Below are 20822 nucleotides of genomic sequence, written 5' to 3'. Positions count from 1 at the left end.
TGAGTTAACACCACTTCAGACAGACAGACAGTGTGTTAACACCACTTCAGACAGACAGTGAGTTAACACCACTTCAGACAGACAGTGAGTTAACACCACTTCAGACAGACAGACAGTGTGTTAACACCACTTCAGACAGACAGTGAGTTAACACCACTTCAGACAGACAGTGAGGTAACACCACTTCAGACAGACAGACAGTGTGTTAACACCACTTCAGACAGACAGACAGTGAGTTAACACCACTTCAGACAGACAGACAGTGTGTTAACACCACTTCAGACAGACAATGAGTTAACACCACTTCAGACAGACAGTGAGTTAACACCACTTCAGACAGACAGACAGTGAGTTAACACCACTTCAGACAGACAGTGAGTTAACACCACTTCAGACAGACAGTGTGTTAACACCACTTCAGACAGACAGACAGTGTGTTAACACCACTTCAGACAGACAGACAGTGTGTTAACACCACTTCAGACAGACAGTGTTAACACCACTTCAGACAGACAGTGAGTTAACACCACTTCAGACAGACAGACAGTGTGTTAACGCCACTTCAGACAGACAGTGAGTTAACACCACTTCAGACAGACAGTGTGTTAACACCACTTCAGACAGACAGACAGTGTGTTAACACCACTTCAGACAGACAGTGTTAACACCACTTCAGACAGACAGTGAGTTAACACCACTTCAGACAGACAGACAGTGTGTTAACGCCACTTCAGACAGACAGTGAGTTAACACCACTTCAGACAGACAGACAGTGTGTTAACACCACTTCAGACAGACAGTGAGTTAACACCACTTCAGACAGACAGTGAGTTAACACCACTTCAGACAGACAGACAGTGTGTTAACACCACTTCAGACAGACAGTGAGTTAACACCACTTCAGACAGACAGACAGTGTGGTAACACCACTTCAGACAGTGAGTTAACACCACTTCAGACAGACAGTGAGTTAACACCACTTCAGACAGACAGACAGTGTGTTAACACCACTTCAGACAGACAGTGAGTTAATACCACTTCAGACAGACAGTGAGTTTACACCACTTCAGACAGACAGTGAGTTAACACCACTTCAGACAGACAGACAGTGTGTTAACACCACTTCAGACAGACAGTGTGTTAATACCACTTCAGACAGACAGACAGTGTGTTAACACCACTTCAGACAGACAGTGTTAACACCACTTCAGACAGACAGTGTGTTAACACCACTTCAGACAGACAGTGTGTTAACGCCACTTCAGACAGACAGTGAGTTAACACCACTTCAGACAGACAGACAGTGTGTTAACACCACTTCAGACAGACAGTGAGTTAACACCACTTCAGACAGACAGACAGTGTGTTAACACCACTTCAGACAGACAGTGAGTTAACACCACTTCAGACAGACAGTGAGGTAACACCACTTCAGACAGACAGACAGTGTGTTAACACCACTTCAGACAGACAGACAGTGAGTTAACACCACTTCAGACAGACAGACAGTGTGTTAACACCACTTCAGACAGACAATGAGTTAACACCACTTCAGACAGACAGTGAGTTAACACCACTTCAGACAGACAGACAGTGAGTTAACACCACTTCAGACAGACAGTGAGTTAACACCACTTCAGACAGACAGTGTGTTAACACCACTTCAGACAGACAGACAGTGTGTTAACACCACTTCAGACAGACAGACAGTGTGTTAACACCACTTCAGACAGACAGTGTTAACACCACTTCAGACAGACAGTGAGTTAACACCACTTCAGACAGACAGACAGTGTGTTAACGCCACTTCAGACAGACAGTGAGTTAACACCACTTCAGACAGACAGTGTGTTAACACCACTTCAGACAGACAGACAGTGTGTTAACACCACTTCAGACAGACAGTGTTAACACCACTTCAGACAGACAGTGAGTTAACACCACTTCAGACAGACAGACAGTGTGTTAACGCCACTTCAGACAGACAGTGAGTTAACACCACTTCAGACAGACAGACAGTGAGTTAACACCACTTCAGACAGACAGTGAGTTAACACCACTTCAGACAGACAGTGAGTTAACACCACTTCAGACAGACAGACAGTGTGTTAACACCACTTCAGACAGACAGTGAGTTAACACCACTTCAGACAGACAGACAGTGTGGTAACACCACTTCAGACAGTGAGTTAACACCACTTCAGACAGACAGTGAGTTAACACCACTTCAGACAGACAGACAGTGTGTTAACACCACTTCAGACAGACAGTGAGTTAATACCACTTCAGACAGACAGTGAGTTTACACCACTTCAGACAGACAGTGAGTTAACACCACTTCAGACAGACAGACAGTGTGTTAACACCACTTCAGACAGACAGTGTGTTAATACCACTTCAGACAGACAGACAGTGTGTTAACACCACTTCAGACAGACAGTGTTAACACCACTTCAGACAGACAGTGTGTTAACACCACTTCAGACAGACAGTGTGTTAACGCCACTTCAGACAGACAGTGAGTTAACACCACTTCAGACAGACAGACAGTGTGTTAACACCACTTCAGACAGACAGTGTGTTAACACCACTTCAGACAGACAGACAGTGAGTTAATACCACTTCAGACAGACAGTGAGTTAACACCACTTCAGACAGACAGTGAGTTAACACCACTTCAGACAGACAGACAGTGTGTTAACACCACTTCAGACAGACAGTGTGTTAACACCACTTCAGACAGACAGACAGTGTGTTAACACCACTTCAGACAGACAGTGTGTTAACGCCACTTCAGACAGACAGACAGTGTGTTAACACCACTTCAGACAGACAGTGAGTTAACACCACTTCAGACAGACAGACAGTGTGTTAACACCACTTCAGACAGACAGTGTGTTAACGCCACTTCAGACAGACAGTGAGTTAACACCACTTCAGACAGACAGACAGTGTGTTAACACCACTTCAGACAGACAGTGAGTTAATACCACTTCAGACAGACAGTGAGTTAACACCACTTCAGACAGACAGTGTGTTAACACCACTTCAGACAGACAGACAGTGTGTTAACACCACTTCAGACAGACAGTGAGTTAACACCACTTCAGACAGACAGACAGTGAGTTAACACCATTTCAGACAGACAGTGTGTTAACACCACTTCAGACAGACAGTGAGTTAATACCACTTCAGACAGACAGTGTGTTAACACCACTTCAGACAGACAGTGAGTTAACACCACTTCAGACAGACAGTGTGTTAACACCACTTCAGACAGACAGACAGTGAGTTAACACCACTTCAGACAGACAGTGAGTTAACACCACTTCAGACAGACAGTGTGTTAACACCACTTCAGACAGACAGACAGTGTCTCACCAATTCTTTGTTTATCTCAGATTCAAATCAGAGTGTTACACATCAAGGTCAGCTGAGGCTTCAGGCTGCTGTTTCGACTGTTTTATTCATGAAATAATATAAATCAATAATATAAATCAATTCTAATAATCAATCGTACTTTACGAAATCTTATCTTGTGAAATAATACATATTCTGGAAAGAAAGCTCGGCTGTCAGGATAGCTTTAAGTGGGCTTTCGTTTTGTCACCGTTATAGGGCATTTAATGTATTGTTTAGTGTTGTGTTGTGTTGTGTAGTGGCTTCACTGGCAGGTTTGAGTTTACCCAAGATTGACATGCTGAAATCGCAACTGAGTATGAATGTGTCTGCGCGTTATGTGTGTGAGCAAATGAAGTGTGTGTGTGTTGGAGTGTCAGTGTGTGTGAGTTCGTATGTAGAGTCCTGTGAGTGTGTAGAGTCCTGTGTGTGTGTGTGTGTGTGTGTGTGTGTGTATGTGTGTGTGTGTGTGTGTGTGTGTGTGTGTGTGTGTGTGTGTGTGTGTGTGTGTGTGTGTGTGTGTGTGTGTGTGTAGTATAATATATGAATTATATTATTTCCACCCCCCCATTGGTCACTCACATGAGTCCGTTCCTGAAGTAGCTCCTGAACTTGGAGGACTCCGCGGCCTGTACCTCCCTGTGCTGGACAGGACTGCCCCCCAGGAACTCATCCAGCTGAGTCACTAAGATGGCCGCCGCTCCCTGCTCATCCTGAGAGGACGAGTTACCGATCCAGTAGTGGATGTCCATGGAGTTACTGGAGGCCTGACTCCGCTGGACACACACACACACACACACACACACACACACACACACACACGCACACACACACACACACACACACACACACGCACGCACACACACACGCACACACACACGCACGCACACACACACACACACACACACACACACACACACACACACACACACACACACACACAGAACCAGTCAGAAGTTAGGACACTCCTGCTCATTCCAGGGTTTTTCTTTATTTTTTACTATTTTCTACATTGTAGAATAATAGTGAAGACATCAACACTATGAAATAACACATATGGAATCATGTAGTAACCAAAAAAGTGTTTGACAATCTTCAAAGTAGCCACCTTTTGCCTTGACGACAACTTTGCCCACTCTTGGCATTGACTGGTGCTGTTTACATATTGTATTCTGTTACACACACATACATGTACATGACATAGATACACATCGTTCAAATTGTATACTGCACACACACATATGCCATAGGGGTAATTCATGAGGGGTCATTCTTCAATTGCGGTGGTAAATGCTGTCTCTTGACTTTGGCACCATGTAAAAACACTTTTAAATGACAAAACTAATACATATTTTATTTAACTGATACTTCATATGAAAGCACATGTAAGTCCTTTATACTGTAAAACATATATTTATATGGATTATATACTGGGAGAGGTTGGTGATGTAGCGAAATCTTTAACGGGTATCTATCTAGTATTTTGAATTCTAGACAGTGAACAAAAGTATTTAATATATTGTATAGATACAAAAAAAAAACATTGCTATTAAATTGCAATGTGTGCCCTTCAGTTCCCTTTCAGTTAGTCAACTTCAGTACAACATACTGGGAGTCGCACGACTCAACGACTTCAGCTGAAGGATCTACAATCATGCCTGAGAAGGCCAATGAAATCCGTGCCTTGCTGGAAGCCCTGTTGATCACTACGAGGCTCGGAATCAATCCTTCAATTATTCCGCTCTTCACCTTGGTGTGAACAGGAACGATTCACGCTACTAAAACAAACCATTGACTGTCTTACTATGCTACCTGGGGCGGCAGGTAGCCTAGTGGTTAGAGCGTTGGACTTGTAACCGAAAGGTTGCAAGATTGAATCCCCGAGCTGACAAGGTATAAATCTGTCATTCTGCCCCTGAACAAGGCAGTTAACCCACTGTTCTTAGACCGTCATTGAAAATAAGAGTTTGTTCTTAACTGACTTGCCTAGTTAGATAAAGGTAAAATAAAAAAACATTGCACCAACTAAACTGTCCCTTAACGGCGTGCTCACCCCCTGGATGTTGTGTGCTGAAGTGAACAATGAGTTCTTCTTTGAATTGCTCGGCCAGGCTATAGCAATAAGTAAGATGGCTAACGTGAGTGACTGTAACGATGAAGGCAAAAAAGCCAGGTTCAGGTTCACAACCAAATCAAATGTTATTTGTCACATGCGCCGAATACAACAGGTGTAGACTTGTGCTGCCAATGGGGGTGTACATCTACAGACAGGGAGAGACTCTGTTTCCTCCTAACCTTGGATCACTCCCTATTGCTTGGGAGCAGTGTGCTTTGGGCGACGCATGTCCCCAGCTACCTCAACTAGTGTGCAGCTCTTTTATCCAGATGTGGTCCTCTCTCTCTCGGGAGTGGAGGCTACTCCCATAGGTGGTCTCCCAGATTTGGGAAATTTTCGTTAGCGCATAGATCTTTACAGTGGAAGCGTTTGATCTCTGGTGCCAAGATAAAGGACTTGCTCCTGTTCAGAGCTCTGTGGGGGACGTCCTTTGAGCAGGGGCGGTCATTCTCCACTTTAGAAGTGTTCATGGTCGCTATCTCAGCGGGTCAGGTGGGAGTTGACGAAGCCTCACCAGGGGGGCCCATCCCCTGGTTGTGTGATTCCTGAAAGGTGTACGTCGTCTCAGACCAGTCTCTAAAACTATTTGCGTCCACATGGGACATGGCACTGGTTTTGGAGGCACTGTGTGCCCCCTTTGATCTCAGTGGATCTGAATATCCTCTCCTACAAAACCTCTCTGCTCATGGCATTGGCCTCGGTTAAACGTGTTATCCAGTACTCAGTTCGCACCGAAGGTCATGGCTATGATCCTACAGGTTCTTAGCTTTTGAGATATTTCCCTTTTCGACTCCTTTTGCTTCTGAAGAGCAACAGAGGTTACATGTCCTGTGTCCGGTGCGAGGTTTATGCAAGTACGTTTAACACACCAAGGACGTACGGTCATGTGAACAGTTTGTCTGTTTACCTAATTCAGCTGGCGGCAGGGCGCTCCCTAAGCAGTGTTTCTTCCACTGGATTGCGGAGGCTATCTCCCTGTCTAGCAGCAAGAGGCAAAGGTTACCTAGGCTCCCACTCCACCAGGGGGCTGGCAGCATCTTGAGTGTTGTTTAAAAGGTTGACTATAGGATATATTTTTGCTGCAGCGAGTTGGGCATCACCACACACTGTTGTGATGTTTTAACACTCAGACGACACTGCTCCCAGCGTAACCCGTAGCGTGCTTATGGCTTATGGCTGGGACAGGGGAAAGTCTCCAGGCAGTGCAACGTCTGGGTGGTCTGCCGTGGGCCGTTTTCATTTAGTATCCATTTGGTTAGTTAGTATGTTGTACCGAAGTTGACTGACTGAAAGAGAAAGTAACGCTATGACTATAACTACTGTTCCCTGAAGGAGGGAAACGAGGACCTCAGGAAGATTAGCTAATGTTACGGCCTTAGCTAACGGGGATCCTAATAAAATGCACAGAAATTCGCGTTTGTCCCCCCGGCACCCGTTCCTGGGCTTGGTGAAGAGCGGTATTAAATTGAAGGAATGAATCCAAGCATCACACTTATCAACTGTGGAAGGCGAGGATTCCAGCGAGGCACGGATTTCTTTGGCCTTGTCAGGAGTGAGTGTAAATCCTTCAACAGGAAGTGGCGAGAGTGCGACTCCCCCGTAGTATGTTGTACCTTCCCTCCTTCAGGGAACAGTAGTTATAGTCATAACGTTACGTTTTCTGTCATTGGTGTTACCACCTTGACAATCACTGATTTCAAAGATGCAGTATATAAGGACCTTCAGCATTTTCTCCAGTGTTATCGGGGAGAAAATTATCTAAATTATATGATAATCACACCCTTTTAGTATATAATATACTACATACTATATAATATATAGTCATATATTTGAGGACACCATTGTTGTGTCTACATTTAAAGTGGCACTTGGTGTTAGTCAGGGAAAAAAATATTGTGAGCAAAATTATGAATTAAATCACTTTAGTAAATATTTTTTACAAAATTGATGACGATAGTTGCCTCCATTTCAGGAAATACTAATTTACCTAAAATGTCAGATTAGTGTTATTACTCATACTGGTGGCTCAATGTTAGCATAATGATACACATTATTTAAAGTCGTTAAGCTTTCAAATTAGTGGATTTAGAATGCGAAGATATACCCAAATAGATAACAATTAATAACAAGTGTTCAAAATGCCATGACCAAATGCCACCGTAATTCAGGAACGACCCTTAGATAATGTCTACAGGGTACCAGGCTAGAGGCTCAAAGGACAATGTAGCAATACTCACATAGAGGACAATGTAGCAATACTCACATAGAGGACAATGTAGCAATACTCACATAGAGGACAATGTAGCAATACTCACATAGAGGACAATGTAGCAATCTCCCTCAAAGAAGTTCCCAAAAGCTTGGTCCGGTACAGGAACCATCTTCATGTTCTTAAAAACAACAAGATACTTTCAGAATATTATATTAAACACAACAGAATATTATATTAAACAACAACAGAATATTATATTAAACAACAGAATATTATATTAAAAACAACAGAATATTATATTAAAAACAACAGAATATTATATTAAAAACAACAGAATATTATATTAAAAACAACAGAATATTATATTAAAAACAACAGAATATTATATTAAAAACAACAGAATATTATATTTCAAGAACAGCATGACAGAACACCAAAGAAAACTGTCACAATAGTCCCATCTCAGCATTAGATCTGAGACTAAGGCAGTGTATATACCCAGTGGAGACTGCTGTATAACCCAGTGGAGACTGCTGTATAACCCAGTGGAGACTGCTCTATAACCCAGTGGAGACTGCTGTATAACCCAGTGGAGACTGCTCTATAACCCAGTGGAGACTGCTCTATAACCCAGTGGAGACTGCTCTATAACCCAGTGGAGACTGCTCTATAACCCAGTGGAGACTGCTGTATATACCCAGTGGAGACTGCTGTATAACCCAGTGGAGACTGCTGTATAACCCAGTGGAGACTGCTGTATAACCCAGTGGAGACTGCTCTATAACCCAGTGGAGACTGCTGTATAACCCAGTGGAGACTGCTCTATAACCCAGTGGAGACTGCTGTATAACCCAGTGGAGACTGCTCTATAACCCAGTGGAGACTGCTCTATAACCCAGTGGAGACTGCTCTATAACCCAGTGGAGACTGCTCTATAACCCAGTGGAGACTGCTGTTTAACCCAGTGGAGACCGCTCTATAACCCAGTGGAGACTGCTGTATAACCCAGTGGAGACCGCTGTATAACCCAGTGGAGACTGCTGTATAACCCAGTGGAGACTGCTGTATAACCCAGTGGAGACTGCTGTATAACCCAGTGGAGACCGCTGTATAACCCAGTGGAGACTGCTGTATAACCCAGTGGAGACTGCTCTATAACCCAGTGGAGACTGCTCTATAACCCAGTGGAGACTGCTCTATAACCCAGTGGAGACCGCTGTATTACCCAGTGGAGACCACTGTATAACCCAGTGGAGACTGCTGTATAACCCAGTGGAGACTGCTCTATAACCCAGTGGAGACTGCTGTATAACCCAGTGGAGACCGCTGTATAACCCAGTGGAGACTGCTCTATAACCCAGTGGAGACTGCTGTATAACCCAGTGGAGACTGCTGTATAAACAGATGTAGGATCTTAATTTAATCCAGTTTGCTACAGCAGGAAAATAATCCTGCAGCAACAGGAAATGTGAATTATTAAGTGAATTAAAATGTATTAACGTTTTTTATAGGGGTTGATACATTTCTCATAAGGGAAAACCAAGTCTACAATTTCAAAGTGGAAATTTCAAACTTTAGAAGCCTTTTTAAACCTCAAGTAAACTACAAGTTTAAAATGTCCTGCATTGCAGAAAAGTTATCCTGCAACAGGGTGATCAAATGAAGATCCTACATCTGTACAGTATATTACAATATGAAGTATTTAGAAAGACTTGTGACTTACGTTGATGGTCCATATCTGTAGGCCAGACTTCCTGCTGACATGCTGAAAGGCTTCTGGAGTTTCTTCAGTCATTCTGCACAACTAACAACACAGTAGAGAACATGCTGAACGCACTGTGAATCTTCCACAGAGTCTTTAACCCCCAAGCTACCAACATATTTTACATACACTGTAAAAAAGATGAAAAACACCCACAAATTTAGTTGTTTCAACTAACTATTATTAAGTAACTGGTTCCAGAACTTTTTTTTTTTTTTTACTTTTCAGACTAAGTGTTAAACTGAACCCCCCAACAATTTTAGGCCCAAATTTTTCTCCAACTTGAGAAAACGTTCAGTCAATTTAAAATTATGTGTTTGCTCAACCTGTCTCATGTTTATTCAATGAAAAATTATTATTTGGACATTAACTAAAAGAGACTATGCAACTGGTTATACACAACAATAATAATTTCTAGTTGAATGAACATACTAGACAATTTGAGCAAACAGATCATTTTAAAATTGATAGAATTTGTATTAATGTTTTCTCATGTTGGAGCTGTTTGGGCCAACTAAAAATGTTAAGTTCAGCTAACACTTTGACCGGAAAGTTGAGTAAACCAAAAAAGTCTGTGGAACTAAAAGTTAGTTGAAACAAATAGTTTTTTGTTTTTTTTACAGTGTACATCGATAACCAACTGGGGTCATTTTGACCCCAAGAAGAAACTATTGGAAAAAGCAACAATCACAGCAAAATATCAAATTATTTCTTATAAAAATACATAATTAGGCATGTAAATAATTGTATCCAAAATGTGTTTTTTTGGGCAGAAATGCCTTCAGGAACATGTGAACTTTCATGTGCCTTAAAAACAAACGTGTATGCCATCTGTAAATACAAATAAAATTGTTAAATTACGAGCCTAGTTGGTTTAGCAATGGAAAAAGACAGGAACCTTCCCGCTAGCCATGATTGGCTGAGATAATGGATGGGCTGGACATGCCGTGAGATGAGTTCGGATTGGTCTGCCATGTAGCGCGCTTCTGTCTATAACATGAGCTGCTTAGTATAGTGGGTCCTTCTTGTAAAGTTGCAGCGTACCGCGGCGCAGCTTGCATGGTGCCGCAGAATTCTATGGAACGTTATTTAAGTGTGAACCACTGGTACCATTAATGCTAGTTAGTGCTAGTTTGACCACTAGAGGGCATCTTGGAGAAGCATTTGATAGCCTTCAATAATGGCTGTACTCGAGAATGCAGGCACGTGGGAGACCGGGGAATTGGGGATGAAGGAGTAGGCTGTCCTTGTAAATAAGAATTTGTTCTAAACTGACTTGCCTAGTTAAATAAAGGTAACACTAAGAACATAACATTTCTACCCCCTAATTTTCTAATTCTAGTCTAACCAATACCCAAACAGAGATTCAGTGAAAATAGAAATCTCATTGATTTATCACGACCAGTCCCCATGCTTGTCTCAGAGCAGCACAAAACGGTGCTAAAATAGTTGTAGGCTATTGCTTCAAATCCTATTGCTTCTAACTTCAATAGGCTCTTTAAATAAATAAGACCTACACCACTTTTAATAGCACATTACTCAACACTAGTGAGACTCATGTCGCCTACGGTAGGACTATAATATATCGAAAAATATAATCTGACTCTCCGCCAATAATTACATATAGAGGATTGGAGGATATTTCTGTAATTCAGTGATATTTATTCCCATAGTAATTCGCTATTGCAGCCATAAAAAAATAAACATCTGCATTTTGAAAGAGTATTTTTATCATTATTTTATTAACGAAAGCATAAAGATGCCATTATTAGTTACATTGTTTTAGTTTGAACGTGCAGACTGGCACTAAGAACAGAACAGCGGGAACGTTTCCCTAGTCAGCGCCGTTATTAGTGCCTCTTAAAGTGTTGTCAGTGTGGTGGGGTGGGGTTCTACCCCCCCTTCCCCTTCCTCCTCCTCTCTTCCTCATGGGCTAAATCGGTCATCTGTGCGCGGCTCTGCGGCCCATCCCGTGCCCCCTGCCCTCGTGCCTTGAACCTAGCACACTTTCACTGGATACAAGTTAATTTACTAAAAACAAGCTCATTTACTAAAAACAAGTTAATTTACTAAAAACAACATTTTATTGACAAAGAAATTATTAAATTCACTTCAAAAGGTGATCTTGAGAGATATTGACGAAAAATATGTCTTAGTTTTCTGTTAGTGAAACAATGGGAGAGGTAGGGGCTACGATAACATGCTTCTAAAAGCATGCCCAAATCCTTCTGGTATTTATATAACATTTCCTGTAGAATAACCATTATTCTGAGAATACACCCCAATACAGCACTAAGAGCCCATTTAGAGGGTAGCTGGTTTCTGGAGTACAGGTCTACCTCGTATTCATACCACTGACAGACTTGATGAGCTGTTTTGACATGAAGTAAGTATATATGTAAGTTCATTTGGATTCTGTACACGGTCACACCTAGTTATAACCAGTTATAATCAGTTATAACCATAGGTGTACCTAAAGTACTCCATCTCTGCAGGTGATCTGTCTATCTGGTCTAAATCTCTGAGGATATGTATAGACTGATGTTTCCAGACAAACCTGAATTCAAATACACCTTCTCCCCCCCAGAATAAGTACTTTTAGAGAATACAGCAGTACAGCTCTCTGTGTAGTTATATTAAGTATTTATAACAGTAGCAGACTGTGTATACCAGAGGCAGACTGTGTATACCAGTGGCAGACTGTGTATACCAGAGGCAGACTGTGTATACCAGAGGCAGACTGTGTATACCAGAGGCAGACTGTGTATACCAGTGGCAGACTGTGTTTACCAGAGGCAGACTGTGTATACCAGAGGCAGACTGTGTATACCAGAGGCAGGGCAGACTGTGTATACCAGTGGCAGACTGTGTATAGCAGTGGCAGGGCAGACTGTGTATACCAGTGGCAGACTGTGTATACCAGAGGCAGGGCAGACTGTGTATACCAGTGGCAGACTGTGTATACCAGTGGCAGACTGTGTATACCAGTGGCAGACTGTGTATACCAGAGGCAGGGCAGACTGTGTATACCAGTGGCAGACTGTGTATACCAGAGGCAGACTGTGTATACCAGAGGCAACGCAGACTGTGTATACCAGAGGCAGGGCAGACTGTGTATACCAGTGGCAGACTGTGTATACCAGAGGCAGACTGTGTATACCAGAGGCAGACTGTGTATACCAGTGGCAGGCTGTGTATACCAGTGGTAGACTGTGTATACCAGAGGCAGACTGTGTATACCAGAGGCAGACTGTGCATACCAGTGGCAGACTGTGTATACCAGAGGCAGACTGTGTATACCAGTGGCAGACTGTGTATACCAGTGGCAGACTGTGTATACCAGTGGCAGACTGTGTATACCAGTGGCAGACTGTGTATACCAGTGGCAGGGCAGACTGTGTATACCAGTGGCAGACTGTGTATACCAGAGGCAGGGCAGACTGTGTATACCAGAGGCAGGGCAGACTGTGTATACCAGTGGCAGGGCAGACTGTGTATACCAGTGGCAGACTGTGTATATCAGTGGCAGACTGTGTATACCAGTGGCAGGGCAGACTGTGTATACCAGAGGCAGACTGTGTATACCAGTGGCAGACTGTGTATACCAGTGGCAGACTGTGTATACCAGAGGCAGACTGTGTATACCAGAGGCAGACTGTGTATACCAGTGGCAGACTGTGTATACCAGAGGCAGACTGTGTATACCAGTGGCAGACTGTGTATACCAGTGGCAGACTGTGTATACCAGAGGCAGGGCAGACTGTGTATACCAGAGGCAGACTGTGTATACCAGTGGCAGACTGTGTTTACCAGAGGCAGACTGTGTATACCAGAGGCAGACTGTGTATACCAGAGGCAGGGCAGACTGTGTATACCAGTGGCAGACTGTGTATAGCAGTGGCAGGGCAGACTGTGTATACCAGTGGCAGACTGTGTATACCAGAGGCAGGGCAGACTGTGTATACCAGTGGCAGACTGTGTATACCAGTGGCAGACTGTGTATACCAGTGGCAGACTGTGTATACCAGTGGCAGGGCAGACTGTGTATACCAGTGGCAGACTGTGTATACCAGAGGCAGGGCAGACTGTGTATACCAGAGGCAGGGCAGACTGTGTATACCAGTGGCAGACTGTGTATACCAGAGGCAGACTGTGTATACCAGAGGCAACGCAGACTGTGTATACCAGAGGCAGGGCAGACTGTGTATACCAGTGGCAGACTGTGTATACCAGTGGCAGACTGTGTATACCAGAGGCAGACTGTGTATACCAGAGGCAGACTGTGTATACCAGTGGCAGGCTGTGTATACCAGTGGCAGACTGTGTATACCAGAGGCAGACTGTGTATACCAGAGGCAGACTGTGCATACCAGTGGCAGACTGTGTATGCCAGTGGCAGACTGTGTATACCAGAGGCAGACTGTGTATACCAGTGGCAGACTGTGTATACCAGTGGCAGACTGTGTATACCAGTGGCAGACTGTGTATACCAGTGGCAGACTGTGTATACCAGTGGCAGACTGTGTATACCAGAGGCAGGGCAGACTGTGTATACCAGAGGCAGGGCAGACTGTGTATACCAGTGGCAGGGCAGACTGTGTATACCAGTGGCAGACTGTGTATATCAGTGGCAGACTGTGTATACCAGTGGCAGGGCAGACTGTGTATACCAGAGGCAGACTGTGTATACCAGTGGCAGACTGTGTATACCAGTGGCAGACTGTGTATACCAGAGGCAGACTGTGTATACCAGAGGCAGACTGTGTATACCAGTGGCAGACTGTGTATACCAGAGGCAGACTGTGTATACCAGTGGCAGACTGTGTATACCAGTGGCAGACTGTGTATACCAGAGGCAGGGCAGACTGTGTATACCAGTGGCAGACTGTGTATACCAGTGGCAGGGCAGACTGTGTATACCAGAGGCAGGTCAGACTGTGTATACCAGTGGCAGACTGTGTATACCAGTGGCAGGGCAGACTGTGTATACCAGAGGCAGACTGTGTATACCAATGGCAGACTGTGTATACCAGTGGCAGGGCAGACTGTGTATACCAGTGGCAGACTGTGTATACCAGAGGCAGACTGTGTATACCAGAGGCAGACTGTGTATACCAGAGGCAGGCTGTGTATACCAGAGGCAGACTGTGTATACCAGAGGCAGACTGTGTATACCAGAGGCAGGGCAGACTGTGTATACCAGAGGCAGACTGTGTATACCAGTGGCAGACTGTGTATACCAGTGGCAGACTGTGTATACCAGAGGCAGGCTGTGTATACCAGAGGCAGGCTGTGTATACCAGTGGCAGACTGTGTATACCAGAGGCAGGGCAGACTGTGTATACCAGTGGCAGACTGTGTTTACCAGAGGCAGACTGTGTATACCAGAGGCATATTTTTGTAAGGTCATGTTGGTGTTGTATCCAGTTGTACAATACAGTGCCTTCGTAAAGTATTCAGAACCTTTCAAAACATAAATACCTTATTTACATAAGTATTCAGACTCTTTGCTAAAATACTCAGAATTGAGCTCAGGTGCATCCTATTTCCAATGATCATCCTTGAGATGTTTCTACAACTTGATTTGGAATCCACCTATCGTCAATTCAGTTGATTGGACATGATTTGGAAAGGCACACACCTGTCTATATAAGGTCCCACAAAAACCAAGCCATGAGGTGGAAGGAATTGTCCGTAGAGCTCCGAGACAGGATTGTGTCGAGGCTCAGATCTGGGGAAGGGCACCAAAACATTTCTGCAGCATTGAAGGTCCCCAAGAACACAGTGGCCTCCATCATTCTTAAATGGAAGAAGTTTGGAACCACCAAGATTCTTCTTTGAATTGGCCTCCCTGACAAACTGAGCAATTGGGGGAGAAGGGCCTTGGTCAGGGAGGTGACCAAGAACCTGATGGTCACTCTGACAGAGCTCCAGAGTTCCTCTGTGTAGATAGGAGAACCTTCCAGAAGGACAAGCATCTCTGCACCACTCCACTAATCAGGCCTTTACGGTAGACTGGCCAGACGGAAGCCACTCCTCAGTAAAAGGCACATGACAGCCCGCTTGGAGTTTGCCAAAAGGCACCTAAAGGACTTTCAGACCATGAGAAACAAGATTCTCCGGTCTGATGAATCCAAGATTCAACTCTTTGGCCTGAATGCCAAGCGGCACGTCTGGAGGAAACCTGGCACCATCCCTACGGTGAAGCATGGTGGTGGCAACATCATGCTGTGGGGATGTTTTTCAGCGGCAGGGACTGGGAGACTAGTCAGGATCGAGGCAAAGATGAACGGAGCAAAGTACAGAGTGCTCAGGACCTCAGACTGGGGTGAAGGTTGACCTTCCAACAGGACAACGACCCTAAGCACACAGCCAAGTCAATGCAGGAGTGGCTTTGGGACAAGTCTCTGAATGTCCTTGAGTGGCCCAGCCAGAGCCTGGACATGAACCCGATCAAACATCTCTGGAGAGACCTGAAAATAGCTGTGCAGCGACACTCCCCATTCAACCTGACAGAGCTTGAGAGGATCTGCAGAGAAGAAATGGGAGAAACTCCCCAAATACAGGTGTGCCGAGCTTGTAGCGTCATGCCCAAGAAGACTCAAGGCTGTAATCGCTGCCAAAGATGCTTCAACAAAGTACTGAGTAAAAGGTCTGAATACTTATGTAAATGTGATATATATATATTTTAAACCTGTTTTTGCTTTGTCATTATGGGGTATTATCTGTAGATTGATGAGCGGGGAGAAAAACATTTTTAATCAATTTTTGAATAAGGCTTCAACATAACAAAATGGGGAAAAAGTCAAGGGGTCTGAATACTTTCAGAAGGCACTGCACGTGGTATAGAACCTTAGGTAGGTACATGGAGTGCTACATCAGATGATACAGGTCCAGCCTCTGCTGGTGTGGATAACTTATCATTATGTCTCCATGGAAACCTATATTCAAATAAAGATCCTATCTACTGTAGGACTATAGGTGGAGTTAGATGTTTTGGGGTCAAAACACATTTTATGTCCATATTGATAGAGAAACACTAAACAATGATTTAGATTCGGTAAGAACAAGTTGAATGAAGAATTTAATAAACCATCTCTGGGCTGTGAACAAAAATATGCCTCTGGGGTCAAAATGCCCCGAGTCGGTAGTTTTAAGGTTAAAGGCAATATACAGTAAGACGTTCTGCAGTAAAGAGTCTATTATGAAAGCAGGTGACTCATAACTATTCTCTCTGTTCTGGAGAACAGGTGGCCTAAGAACGGACAGGCCTGTCAACTAGGCGCCGTGGCAACAAACAACTTCCGCAATCACGGGCGTGTGATTGCCCCTTCGGACAGATATCAGCACAGCCAGCCAAACACACAGGGTGTCACTGAGCAAACACTACCACATATCACTGTCAAATTAGTGTCACGATAGGACTATAAAATATCACTGACTGTAAGACCGCTGTACTGTATGAGAACGCGAAGGAAAAACCAAAGCAGAGAACTACGGGGGAGATTTGATTTACGAGAACACAGATACATGACCGCTTTATATCAACATAGAGATTTAATGCAGAATCATTCAGTGGTCATACTTACTATATACAGAGAGTTAGATAGAGGAAGTCATACTTACTATATACAGATAGTAAGACAGAGGAAATCATACTTACTATATACAGAGAGTTAGAAAGAGGAAGTCATACTTACTATATACAGATAGTAAGACAGAGGAAATCATACTTACTATATACAGAGAGTTAGATAGAGGAAATCATACTTACTATATACAGATAGTAAGACAGAGGAAGTCATACTTACTATATACAGAGAGTTAGATAGAGGAAATCATACTTACTATATACAGATAGTAAGACAGAGGAAATCATACTATATACAGATAGTAAGACAGAGGAAATCATACTATATACAGATAGTAAGACAGAGGAAATCATACTATATACAGATAGTAAGATAGAGGAAGTCCAACTTACTAAATACAATTTCAGAGTACTATTACAACCTTCTCTTTTTAGAAACAGGTTTGAGTGTTGCTGGGCAGCTGATTGACAGGTCCAAGGTGTAGTGAGGACGGGGAGTGTGTGGTGAGGGGAGCTTGTTGACCTCAAACAGGATATGAGCTGGCTGCCTGCAAAAATCTCAAACTATCCCCAGCCCTTATTAAAACCTGCTCAGTCATGGCACCAAGGATGTGTCCCAAATGGCAGCCTACTCCCTACATAATGGGGCCCTCTAACACCAACCCTCTATGGGCCCTGGACAATAGTAGTTCGTTACGTAGGGAGTAGTGTCCCATTATGGGACGGAAACCTAATCTCAGGTTAAGGCCTGACTCATTTAAAACAAACACGAATGTCACTACAGTATTCAAGTCCATTTCAACAATAGGGTTGGTGCTAACAGCGATTTCACTGGCAACGCCCCAGTGGTTCTGAAGGCCGAACCAGGATGCCTGTCACCTATCATCGTTACCACTGCTAAATGTGGAGTCAGGTTAAAGGTGGAGTCAGGTTAAATTGTAATGCAGGGTTTATCCAGCATACACACTGATCACACGACTCATCATCATCATCATCATCATGTCAACTGAAGGTCAACATTCCAAATAAAAAAATGTGGTATGATTAATCTAACCTGAACTAATTAGTTTACCACTGTCCTCTAATTATTTACCGCTACCTAACTACTACAGGCTTCTGCAAGTGACTAGAAGCGATTAGAAGTGACTGAGTCAACACAGCTCTGCTGGCAGACTGGCATATGAAGGACAACTCCTTTAGTACATAAAAAGGGTGCTGTTTATATGTCTGTTGACTGTATCAAAATGATCCCAGTATACTGCAGCACTAGCTTAGTGGTCCTATGTGATGGAATCAGAAGAAATATCTGGCGTAAGGTGACTTTGTTCAATTCCAACTGCTAGTTCAACTGATGACTACAGCTTGTCCTACCAGGCTTCTAGGTTCTCCTCAGACAAACAGATTGTGAACAAGTTCATTAACTAACCTCCAACCACCAATAGTTTAGTGTCACATGAGAAGTAACAACTGCAATACTTAAAAGTCATGATCAGGCTTATGAAAACAGCACTGAAGGAACTCTCACTTCCTATGCAACAACCTCTCCTAACACATCCTAATCCTTCCTATGCCCTAACCGTTCCTAACCCTAACCCTTCCTAATCATAATCCTTCCTATGCCCTAACCGTTCCTAACCCTAACCCTTCATTATCATAATCCTTCATATGCCCTAACCCATCCTAACACATCCTAATCCTTCCTATCCCCTCCAAACCCTTCCCTTCCTAACCCCTCATTAACCCTCCTAACCCTTCCTAAACCCTTCCTAACCCCCCCCAAACCCTTCTATCACCTCCTAACCCTCCTAACCCCTCCTATCCCCTCCTAACCCCTCCAAACCCTTCCCTTCCTAAACCCTCCTAAACCCTCCTAACCCCTCCTAACCCCTCATTACACCTCCTAACCCCTCCAAACCCTTCCCTTCCTAAACCCTCCTAAACCCTCCTAACCCCACCTAACCCCTCATTACACCTCCTAACCCCTCCTAACCCTTCCCTTCCTAAACCCTCCTAACCCCTCCTAACCCCACCTAACCCCTCCTAACCCCTCATTACACCTCCTAACCCCTCCTAACCCTTCCCTTCCTAAACCCTCCTAACCCCTCCTAACCCTTCCTATCCCCTCCTAACCCCTCATTACACCTCCTAACCCTCCTAACCCCTCCTATCCCCTCCTAACCCCTCCAAACCCTTCCCTTCCTAAACCCTCCTAACCCTCCTAACCCCTCATTACACCTCTTAACCCCTCCTAACCCTTCCTAAATGCTCCTAACCTGTCCTACCCCTCTTAACCCTTCCCAGCCCCTACTAACATATCCTAAACTCTCCTAGCTCTTCCTAACCCTTCCTAAACCCTCCTAACCCCACCTAACCCCTCCTAACCCTTCATAACCCCTCCTAACCCTTCCCTTCCTAAACCCTCCTAAACCCTCCTAACCCCTCCTAACCCCTCATTACACCTCCTAACCCCTCCAAACCCTTCCCTTCCTAAACCCTCCTAAACCCTCCTAACCCCACCTAACCCCTCCTAACCCCTCCTAACCCTTCCTAACCCTTCCTAACCCTCCTAACCCTTCCTAACACCTCCTAACCCTTCCTAACACTTCCTAAACCCTCCCAGCCCCTCCTAACACCTCCTAACCCTTCCTAACACTTCCTAATCCCTCCTAACCCTTCCTAACACCTCCTAACCCTTCCTAACACTTCCTAAACCCTCCCAGCCCCTCCTAACTCTTCCTAATCCCTCCTAACCCTTCCCAGCCCCTCCTAACCCTTCCTAACCCTCCTAACCCTTCCTAACCCTCCTAACTCTAACCCTAACCCTAACCATCCTAACCCTAACACTAACCCTCCTAACCCTAACCCTTCCTAACCCTCCTAACCCTCCTAATCCCTCCTAACCCTAACCCTCCTAACCCTCCTAACCCTCCTAACCCTCCTAACCCTAACCCTCCTAACCCTAACCCTAACCCTTACCCTCCTAACCCTAACCCTCCTAACCCTAACCCTCCTAACCCTAACCCTAACCCTCCTAACCCTAACCCTACTAACCCTAACCCTCCTAACCCTCCTAACCCTAACCCTACTAACCCTAACCCTAACCTTCCTAACCCTAACCCTGACCCTCCTAACCCTAACCCTAACCCTCCTAACCCTCCTAACCCTAACCCATGGCCTACTGCTGATGGAAAAACTGGTTCCATATCTATTAAGCACTATTATTATCAGACAATGGTCAGAGTGCACACCTTACTAAGTACATAGAACTACCTCACAATATACTTCCAACTCCCTGGCTAAATCACAAAGAAAGCTTTATGTGCCAGTTCACAGAGAATGAACTTCACAGTGGACAATACCTGTAACAATCCATGTAACAGCAATGACAGAAAGAGCAAAATATATGAACCTTATCAATCTCAACATGAAAACGGACTGATTTAACAGTAGTGAAAGAATAACACTGTCTTTGATGAAATAACTACCATACTGTATGAATCTTACCTATGGCAGGTGAGTGATACAGGATGGTCCAGGAATAAGAGAAGCAGTGATATCTCCTGTGGTCTGGATACAACTCTGACTGAGAACTATACGACCTACTCCTCTCTCTCCCTCTGTGTGAGGATGAGTGTGTGTGGCCGTCAAGGTGTATGTGTGTGTGTTTATGTGTGTATGTGTCTGTGTGTGTCTGTGTGTATGTACGTGTGTGTGGTCGCGTCAGTAAGGTAGGGTGTGTTTA

The 20822-nt window shown here is 44.2% G+C and overlaps 1 protein-coding gene across 1 annotated transcript in view; it reads right to left on the bottom strand.

The window, feature by feature from the left end:
* The window catches only part of vill (villin-like), a 58488-nt gene extending 37754 nt beyond the window's left edge, over positions 1-20734 (bottom strand). Inside the window, exons 1-4 of the mRNA XM_029755072.1 lie at positions 20585-20734; positions 9451-9531; positions 7831-7905; positions 3982-4175 (exon numbers count right to left, since the gene is read on the bottom strand). Of these exons, the coding sequence (XP_029610932.1) occupies positions 3982-4175; positions 7831-7905; positions 9451-9522 (341 nt within the window). The 5' untranslated portion in view covers positions 9523-9531; positions 20585-20734. The remainder of the gene's footprint in view (positions 1-3981; positions 4176-7830; positions 7906-9450; positions 9532-20584) is intronic.
* Positions 20735-20822: the final 88 nt, after the last annotated feature.

The sequence above is a fragment of the Salmo trutta genome, chromosome 6 (assembly GCF_901001165.1).
Source record: "Salmo trutta chromosome 6, fSalTru1.1, whole genome shotgun sequence".
NCBI classification, from domain to species: domain Eukaryota; kingdom Metazoa; phylum Chordata; class Actinopteri; order Salmoniformes; family Salmonidae; genus Salmo; species Salmo trutta.
The sequence above is the reverse complement of the archived record's forward strand: the minus strand, read 5'-3'. Positions and strand labels throughout refer to the sequence as shown.